This window comes from Vigna umbellata, chromosome 5 (assembly GCF_029865625.1).
Source record: "Vigna umbellata cultivar VRB3 chromosome 5, Vumbellata_1.0, whole genome shotgun sequence".
Lineage (NCBI taxonomy): Eukaryota > Viridiplantae > Streptophyta > Magnoliopsida > Fabales > Fabaceae > Vigna > Vigna umbellata.
The window spans coordinates 27,304,604-27,315,269 of NC_142169.1; the positions used below are offsets into that span (position 1 = coordinate 27,304,604).

Below are 10,666 nucleotides of genomic sequence, written 5' to 3' on the forward strand. Positions count from 1 at the left end.
AAAATTCAATTAGTTGAATTTCATTTTTCAAATCCTTCGTATTTTGTCCATGAATCAACCTTCCTTTTCTGAACCAATGAATCACAACTCTAAAAAATTTCCAAATCAATCAAAGTCTCACCCTTGTTTTAAGAATTGAATTAGCACTGATTGGAGTTCATTTATTCAGCAGAATGGTTATCTTTCATACCCATCTTATTCTCTTGTTTGTGGTACCCATGTCTCCTTGCATTGTTGTTGCATGTATCTCAATTGAGTTTAATGTTTAATACAAGTAAATCATTTTTGGAAGAACCGGTTTTCAAATTGTTTGAAGAACATGAAAAATCATTCATATTTTGTCTGTCAATCATTTTTCTCCTTTAGAAGTCTACGAGTCCTATTTTGCCAACTTAATAATGTCAATCCAATCACCCATGTTTCAAGAATCCAAGAAAGAACAATTGGAGTTCATCTTTTCAAAATAATTGTTTTAAATCCATGTCTAACCACTGATTAATGTTTGATTGTGTGTTTATTAAAAATAAATTAGAGATAAAAAAATTACATTTAGGTTTATGATTAAGTTTTGAATAGAATTAACCTTAAAAATAATTTATAGACTTAGAAATATATGTTTACAAAAATATAAATAGTAGATTTTGTAAAAATATAAAAGATAAAACATATACAAGAGCAAACTTTCTAAAAATATAAAAGATATGCAGAAATATATAGAGTTGATTATTTAAAAATATAAATTAGTGTGTGAATAAACTGATGTAATGTGAATTGTCAATTAGTGTATAGATGACATACTCATCTAATATGTACTATTAGACTCATCTAATCAATGTATAAAATGACTCATATAATATTTTTGGTATACTCTGTATGGAATGTCTCATATAAAACTTTTGCTACTAATCTAATTAATATATGGACAAACTCCCCTAATATATATTGTTAGATCTGTGTAATATTTTTTGTTATACTCATTTAATCTATATATAAATAGACTCGTCTAATGTGTATTGCAATATTCATCTAAACAATAAATAAACAAACTTGTCTAATGTTTATTAATACACCTATCTAATTTATGTGTTAAAAGACTTGTCTAATGTATATATAGTTGTCTAATAAATATATGAATGACTCGTGTAATGTATATTACTATAGTCGTTTAATCAATGTATGAAATGACTTGTCTAATATTTTTTTGTTATACTCATCTAATTATTATATCTAATTATTGTATGGACAATCTCATGTAGTTTTTTATATTCTTCTAATCAGTGTATGGAAAAACTCGTCTAATGTGTATTGTCATACTTGTCTAATAAGTATATATTCAGACTCGTGTAATGTGTCTTGTAGACTTGTTTAATTAGTTATTGGACAAACTCATCTAATGTTTATAAATAAACTCGTTTAATTTGTATATAAACAAACTTATCTAATGTATATGGCTAAACTTATTTAATCAGTATATAGACATATTCGTCTAGTGTTTGTTGTAATCGTTTAATTAGTATATGGACATAGTCGTCTATTCAATGTAATTGTATACTTATTTAATTGTATTGCAAGACTTGTTTAACCAGTGAATGAATAAACTCGTCTAATGTGTATTAATAGACTCATATAATTTGCGTATGAAAAAAAAAACTTATCTTATCAATGTATAAAACACTCAATTAGTGTTTGTTGATAAACTTGTTTAATTAATGTATAGACAGACTTGTCTAATAAGTATTGCTAGACCCGTCTAATCAATATTTAGAATAATTCATCTAATATTTTTTGCTATATTTGTTTAGTAATTATATGGACATATTCATCTAAAGTATATTGTTAAATTTATCTAATGAGTATATCGACAAACTCATATAAAAAAAATTATGAACTGACACGAAACATTCTATATTCGCATGTCATTAACTATTTAAACTACTTATAAAAAAAATAAAAAAAAGTAGAATCTCGTTGAAAAAAAAATATTAATACTCAATTGAAATAAATCAACAAAAATAAAGACCTAACCCTTTGGAAACAATAAAAGCTCTTTGCAGAAGTGTTCTTCTCTCATACTTGGAAGACGATCCAAGCCTACATTAGGAATGTCCATTGCTTTGAAAATATGAGCAAAATAGCTTATGTCATTCAATTAAAACTTGGTGGGATTTTTAATTAGAAATTATTTAAATTATAATTTTGAATCGAATAAAAACAGTATAAAAGTTTATAAAATATTGGAGAAAATTATTGTCCAACAAGGGCCATCCACGTATGAACTGGGTGGGTCTAATAACAGAGTGGGCTTTTGGTTTCGTATAGAAACGAATGCGTGCCGAAGGCGAAAATGGATTAGGATGTGTTTGGTGACCCCTTTTTGTCTCTGAGTCCACAATTTAGATTTAACAAATAATAAATGAACTTGAAGCAATTGACTTGCACACAGTTTGTGTTTGAGCACTGCAATTTGCTGTAACCAACATATCAAACCAGCTTTTAGGAATTTATATCTACAAGATTGGTTATCTTCCTCCCCATCTGCTTCAGACTTTCATCACTCCACCACGTCTCCAAAATTAAACTATAATGCAACAACCAAACAATCCAATTAACGATTTTGTTAACATCAACAAGAAAAACTAGAATACACAACTACTGTATCAAAACTTTCATACAAAATAAAAACAAATAATACTAATTTATCAATAATACAAAATATCTTTTAAACTTTTATCCTAGAGTTGGAATTCAAAAATTTAATATATTTTAGTTTTTAAATTCTAACAATAAATAAATTGATTGATATTAAAATAAATATTAGTATGAAATTCATTATATATAAAAAGTTTAATATATATAATTAAATTAAAAAATTTAACTTTTAAATTTTAAGACCAAAATATCAGGAACAGATTTCACACACGACAAGTGTAATATTTTAATATATATTAGCGTGCCTGTGTGAAGAATCAGCCATGCAATGCAATGCAATGCAGTTCTTCTTATAAATTGGGAAACACCAAACTTTCTTCAGTGTGAAGAAACTCAACTCTTCTCAGCTTAATAGAGCTTCCACCCACCAATGACTCGTCTAACGCCGCTGCCGCCGCCACCACCACAACCCAACACTATTCTCGACGACAGGTTTCCTTTCTTCAACCAATCCATGGACCTTGTCCAACTCCCAAACCCGCCCACAACCCGAACCCGATCCCGCACCCTCGCCGATCTCCTAAATCGCGTCCAAGACGCCCAAAACGACACACCACCTGCACCACCCCACCATGTTCTTGACCTCTCCTCCTCCTCCTCCTCCACCCACCCCTTTGTCCTCTCCTTTTTCAATTTGACCTACAGTGTCAAGCTTCACCGCAAGTTCACTTTTTTTCCCACCACCACCGTTTTCCCACCCGACCACGAAACTAAACCCAACGGCACCAAGACTCTCCTCAACGACATCTCCGGCGAGGCCAGGGACGGCGAGATCATGGCCGTCCTCGGTGCCAGTGGCTCTGGCAAGTCCACTCTCATCGACGCCCTCGCCAACCGCATATCAAAGGAAAGTCTGAAAGGTACAGTCACCCTAAATGGCGAGGTTTTAGACTCGAGTCTTTTAAAGGTGATTTCCGCTTATGTCATGCAAGACGACCTCCTCTTTCCCATGCTCACCGTCGAAGAGACGCTCATGTTCGCAGCGGAGTTCAGACTCCCTCGCTCCCTCTCGAAATCCAAGAAGAAAGCACGCGTCCAGGCCTTGATAGACCAGCTCGGCCTCCGCTCCGCCGCCTCCACCGTCATTGGCGACGAGGGCCACCGCGGCGTGTCCGGGGGAGAACGCCGTCGCGTCTCCATCGGAATCGACATCATCCATGATCCCATCGTGCTCTTCCTCGACGAACCAACTTCGGGCCTCGACTCCACAAGTGCCTTCATGGTGGTGAAAGTGCTGCAGCGAATCGCTCAGAGTGGAAGCATCGTCATCATGTCCATTCACCAACCTAGCTACCGAATCTTAGGCTTATTGGACCACTTGATCTTCCTCTCCCACGGTAACACTGTCTACAGCGGCTCTCCGGCGAACCTCCCAGCCTTCTTCTCCGAGTTCGGCCACCCCATACCGGAGAACGAAAACCGCACAGAATTCGCTCTCGACCTAATTCGAGAACTGGAAGAACAACCCAGTGGGACAAAGAGTTTAGTGGACTTCAACAAATCGTGGCAGCTGAAAGAAAAAAACTCGGTCCAGTCCCAGAATGATCACAAGCCCAAACCATCTCTGAAGGACGCCATCAGCGCTAGCATTTCCAGAGGGAAACTGGTGTCCGGCGCTAACGGTAACGGCAAGAACTCAACGGCGGCAGTTTCCGTTCCCGCCTTCGCGAATCCGTTTTGGATGGAAATGGCGGTGATAGGAAAAAGGTCTCTGACGAACTCACGAAGGATGCCAGAGTTATTCGGGATTCGTTTAGGTGCAGTTCTTGTGACGGGGGTAATCTTGGCAACAATCTTCTGGCACCTGGATGATTCACCAAAAGGGGTTCAGGAGCGCGTGGGGTTCTTCGCCTTCGCCATGTCCACCACGTTTTACACCTGCGCCGAAGCCATCCCAGTGTTCCTCCAAGAGCGTTACATCTTCATGAGGGAGACAGCGTACAACGCCTACCGTCGCTCTTCCTACGTCCTCTCACACGCAATCATCTCACTCCCTTCCCTGCTCTTTCTCTCTTTCGCCTTTGCAGCCACCACCTTTTGGGCCGTGGGCCTGGCGGGCGGCTCTTCGGGCTTTCTCTTTTACTTTCTGGTGATCGTGGCCTCCTTCTGGGCTGGAAGCTCCTTCGTGACGTTCCTGTCGGGAGTGGTGTCGCATGTGATGATAGGGTTCACGGTGGTGGTTGCGATCTTGGCCTACTTTCTTCTCTTCAGCGGGTTCTTCATCAGCAGGGACAGAATCCCTCCCTACTGGATATGGTTCCACTACCTGTCGCTGGTGAAGTACCCGTACGAGGGAGTGTTGCAGAACGAGTTCGACGTTAACTCTCCGAGGTGCTTCGTGAGGGGGATTCAGATGTTCGACAACACGCCCTTGGGGATGGTGCCGGAGACGCTGAAGGTGGAGCTGCTGAAGAGCATGAGCGAGACGCTGGGCATGAACATCACGAGGTCCACCTGCGTGATCACCGGAGCGGATGTGCTGAAGCAGCAAGGGATAACGCAGCTGAGCAAATGGAGCTGCTTGTGGATCACGGTTGCATGGGGATTCTTCTTTCGATTCCTCTTTTATTTGACGCTTCTCTTTGGGAGCAGGAACAAGAGGAGGTAGTCAATGGAACCAACACTCCTCATTTTTTTCAATAATAACAGACAACTAAATCAACTGTCCAACCCTTCTTTCTCTACTTTTTTCATCGTAGTCTTGATTACATTTTGCAACATGTTTTCTTTCTGTAGTTACATGTTCTCCACATTATCATGTTCCTTTGCTAATTTAATTAAAGCCACTTATAAATAACTAATATGTTTTTTTCTTATTAGTTTACTTGCTAATATCTTTGTATTATAATTTATAGTGCCATCTTATAAGAACATGTTAAATGGCAGAACCATTCAGCTTAAACTTTAAAACATTACATTTTATAAATACTGAAGCAACAAAATGAATCCCAGTTCCCAATTCATTTTTCAAATCGTTCGTATTTTGTCCATGAATCAACCTTCCTTTTCTGAACCAACGAATCCCATTTCTAAAAATTTCCAAATCAATCAAAGTCTTACCCTTATTTTAAGAATTGAATAAGCACTGGTTGAAGTTCATTTATTCAGGAGAATGGTTATCTTTCATTCCCATCTTATTCTCTTGTTTGTGGTATCTCATGTCTCCTTGCATTTCTTGTTGCATGTATCTCAAGTTGAGTTTAATGTTTACTGCAAGTGAATCATGTTTGGAAGAACCGGTTTTTCAATTTGTTTGAAGAACGGAATGAAAACTCATTCACATTTTGTGTCAATATCTGTCTCTTTTTTTCAAGTCAACGAGCCCTATTTTCCCAACCTAGCAATGTCAACCCAAAACAATTGGAGTTCATCTTTTTCAAACTAACGATTATCATGCATTCACACATTCGTTCATATGCTTGTTGTTTTATGTATCTAAGATTTAAGTTTAATGTCTACGAAAAGCGTTTTGAGGAATTCAAGTTCACACTTGTGAAAAATTGAATATTGCAAAAGAAAGGGCATTAGTTTAGAATTCCTGTACATTATTGGGTTTTATCATGAGATGAAAAGGAATGCAACGTTCCTTCTGGTGTGAACAAACTCCAGGGTTGTTAGTGCATACTCCTCTGAAGCGGTGCCGAAGTTACGGGAGCTGCACCCGAAAAGTTTTCCTTACACACGGTTGCAGACTTTTTTCTCCTGTTGTGAATGCTGAATGAATTTGTTACAAATTTCATCCTCAAGTTGGATATCGGGCCCGACATAAGCCCCTCTCACACTTATAAATATGTTTCCTCCGAACACACACACAAACTCACATATTCTCTCCCATTCTCATTTTCTATCTACTTTTCTGTTTAAAACTTACTTTGGAAATGAATTTTATACTTTTATAGTTAAGGATTATCAAACAAGTTTTTTAAAAGCTATTACATACCACTGTTGGGTTTGAGACATGAGCTCAACCATATAAAGGATTAACATCACTCTCTATCCAAAATCTTAAGACAATGGATGAACGAGTCTTTCACCTTTATAAGTACTCTACTTTCCCATTTTTATTAAATATGAGACTTAGACTTGATTCCCAACAGGGATAAGACAATTGGGATTAAAATTGAATTATTTAAGAAAAATAAAATTTAGACTTAAGCATTTTTATCTTAAGCATATTTGTCTAAAGAAGCAAAATTCATTAGTTGTAAGTGGATCTTTGATAAAATAGTATCATCACGGTGGATCCATAAGGAAATATAAGGCGTGATTAATGGAAAAATGTTTTACCCAAAAGCCCAACATAGATTGTTTTTTCCTTTGTGACTAATATTTTTTTATATTTGAGTATTGTTAGCTTTAACAACTATCCATAAATTAGTGGTACACTAAATGGATATTAAGACCATTGTTTTGAATGATGAATTAAAAAAGGAAATTTATATGACTCATCTTGAATGATGTGTTATACCCAGGATAATAACATGAAAAACTTTTAAAGTCTTTTTGTAGAATGAAACAAACACCAAAATAATAGCATGAAAAACTTGATAATGTGACTTTGTGATGATTTTTCAAATAATGAAGTTGATAAATGTGTGTACTATAAATCTGAAAATGGTGAATGTGTCATTATACACTAATCAAACTCTCAAGACTTAGGTGAACTTATGTACCTACTCGGGTTAATAGATGCGCTAAAAAATGCAGCTCAATAAGGCCTAATAAGCCTCCATCTTGAAATAGTCTAAAATACATTTATTGAAACAAATATACATATATTAACATTAATCATAACAAACTTTGTCAATTTGATTATATCACGATATTACTATTGCTATTTATGGTAAGGTACCACGCTATTATTGTCTATTTATTGTAGATAAGTCTTTATTTTATCGATATCATTTGATAATGATATCACATTACCATGGACCTTAAGGCCTAAATCTCCTATAAATACATATGTTATTTTCTAGTGAATATTCATTCTTCTTTACACATAAAGATTAAAACTCTCTTAATTTGAGTATTTCAGAGTCTTTCATAAGCAGATCTTTTATGTTTCCGTTGTCAAGAAATATACTTTAGATTTCTTCGTTCACTTAACTTTTACTACTTGTCATAGAAACCATGTTCAGATCCTTTTAAGAACAATTAAGAATAACAAAATTTATATAAATGCAACCACGGTCATATAGTAGTACATTTAATAAATGTTATATTTATGGATTTTGAGCTTTAAAGACTACATACACTACAAAAAAAGTATATTTTAAGAGGGGTTATTTTTCGGCAGTTTTTGAAACCTAAATAGTTCCGGCGGTTTATAAGTAAAAACCGTCCCTAAACATTTATTTATTTTTTTAAAATAATTTTTCTGACTAATTATTGTAAACCCCAGTTCCTTTTCATTGCCCTTCGTTTAGTTTGAAACTCTGCTTTTCTTTTTTATCTTCTCCCAAACCCTCCCAATCCTGTAAACCCCTTTTCAGTTCCAAAGTCCTCCTTCACTCTCCGCAAAACCCTAGATTCCACCGATCCCAACTTCCCAGGCTCTGCAACGCATTCGTGCCTGACCCGTGGGTCCAGATCCTTCTCATCCTCGTCTACGCGACTGACGCTGTCCACCAGCACTGCTCGAGCCTTCAGCGAAACGGCGCACCGCTCGTCGTCACCGTAGAAGTGCAAGCGCAGCACAGCGTGGCGCTTAGAGAGCTCGGACACAGCGCCGTCGAAGAAGAGGTTTTTTTCGGTGGGTGACGACGTGGAAGGGGTAGAGCAAGCTGGTGACACGACGGTGGGCGCTGCAGAACAAGAGCGTTTAGGAGGTTCTCATCTCTTTCTATCTCTCTTTTACTCTTTTTTTATGGTTTATTTTTTTTCTTCTTCTTTCTTCACAGTCACATATCTCTTCTCTTCTTGTAAATTAGATTTCAAGAATTAGGTTGGAAGAAGATGCAAAGGCGACTGTGAATTGAAGAAGTATGAAGAAGGAGAAAGAGAAATAAGCTGTGATCATCCCTGACCGAGCCATAGAGGTTAGATTACATGATGAACATTAATCATACTGTGTTTAGTTTTCTTTTCTTGCTAGGTGCTAATTCTCTCGGTGTAGGCCAAAGCTGCACATTAATCATGACTAAAGAATCTTTTAGTGCTGAATATATATGCACTTAATCATATACCTTGAATAAAATGATCTGTCAAATTACTTTGTATTGTACCTACTTCATTCTTTAGGATTTATTTAATTGGTAAAATAATGAAGGTTATATATGGAATTGATGTATACCTTGGATTGTAATTCACGAATGGAATTAAGAACCTCCTTCATTAAAGTTGTGCAGTCACTTTTTCATTAATAAAATTGTTGCTGCAGTTTTATTTCCTTTACATTGGTGCAGACGTTGTTTTTAGTGTAGTATATGGTTGTAGTGTAGGTTTCCTTGCCTATGACACGGGCTGGTTTTCTTTCCATTCAAATAATTGGACTTTAACCTTATTTTTTTGTCAATATATGCTTTGTGGTGTAACCTATCTTTGTTAAGGCTTGCGATGCAAATTCAACACCACATAGAAATACTTGACAGGATCTTCCTATACTTGGTACAGTCCTTCAAGTCTCTTCATTTTGCTATTGGTGCCTCTTCTATACGTTCAGGAACCGTTCTCTCTTATTAAATTTTGTACTGCTTGATCTATGCCCTGTCACATAGTGGGGTATTATATGTATATATATGAATTAAGCCTTTCTTTTGTTTAAAATAGAACTAGTGCAGGCTGTGTCACTGGTTTCAACAGTGAATGTTGCCATATCCAATCACAGAACCATAAATGTGATATTCTTAGATTTAAATTGGAATGAATTATGAAATGGGGCTTTATTGTTTGTATCTATTGATAATAATGGGATGGGATTCTGTTTGGTGGTTTGGTTTATCACATGATTTATGTTTGCTTCAGGCCTGATTGGACATGGAAGCTTTTGAACCTACTTGCATTTTTTTTTTGCTTCATTGATAATATCAACATTTGTGTTAATGTTGTTCTATTTGCTAAGTTAAAATGTGCAGGTTATTGGTTGGTCAATGTGGTTTTCTGAATATCTTTTCATGGAGAGAAGTTGGGCAAAGAATGAAAGCACGCTAAAGGCATGAGATACTCTAATATAATTGATATTTGCATATGTTATTGTTTTAATTATAGAAATAAGGAACATATCTTATATAATCAGTAGTACACAAAGTATATATGTATTACTAAGAGTGTTTTTGTTTATTCTTGTATCATATCTTTATTATTAAAGGATATAAAATCTTTTCTATATATTGTATTAATTCCTTTCTCTAAAAACAAATAAAGCATTATTCTGTTTAATATAATATTAATAGTTGTTTGTTCCTTTCTATATATTATATTAATAGTTGTTTATATGTTCTGTTTAATATTGTTTCAAAGATGCAAATCTGGACAATTGTTATTTTTTACCTTTCGTACAGTTAAGATTCACAATTTGAATCATATGATTTGATATATATCAAAGATATAGTAGATATTTTTGTAGTGTATTAAGATCAAGATCTATGTTTTTTTTCTCTCTTACTTTCCATAAAATGCTTAACCTTTTGTTTTCATCGATATACTTGGATTTAGTTTCTATTATATCATATTTTAATATTTTTCAACCATCAATAGTTCTTAAATTCGTCTAATAATTTTTTTAAAATATTATTAACTAATTATTGTTTTATATTGTAGGTATTTGAAAAAGGAAGCATATCAAATGATGGATAAAATGAAGAAGTACCAAATGATGGATAAAATGAAGAAGTACCAAATGATGAAAATAATAAAGAAGTACGAAACTATAATTATTATTCATATCATGTTAATTTTAATTTTTAAGAAACATTAATTGTATTTCTAATGTTTACAATTTATATAATAATATTTTGGT

At 35.1% G+C, this 10,666-nt stretch overlaps 2 protein-coding genes across 2 annotated transcripts; one reads left to right on the forward strand and one right to left on the reverse strand.

Moving 5' to 3' along the window:
- The first annotated feature begins 3,052 nt into the window (after positions 1-3,052).
- LOC124832005 (ABC transporter G family member 20-like) lies at positions 3,053-5,496 on the forward strand. The gene has a single exon (XM_047306113.2). It carries the CDS (start codon positions 3,080-3,082, stop codon positions 5,315-5,317), a length of 2,238 nt encoding a protein of 745 aa, XP_047162069.1. The 5' UTR covers positions 3,053-3,079; the 3' UTR covers positions 5,318-5,496.
- A 2,661-nt stretch (positions 5,497-8,157) lies between these two features.
- On the reverse strand, positions 8,158-9,523 carry LOC124831861 (triphosphate tunnel metalloenzyme 3-like). The gene is made up of 2 exons (XM_088115702.1): positions 9,481-9,523; positions 8,158-8,513 (listed from the first exon to the last, which is right to left on the reverse strand). The coding sequence occupies exons 1-2, from the start codon at positions 9,521-9,523 to the stop codon at positions 8,158-8,160; spliced, it is 399 nt and encodes a 132-aa protein (XP_087971828.1).
- Between the last annotated feature and the right edge of the window lie 1,143 nt (positions 9,524-10,666).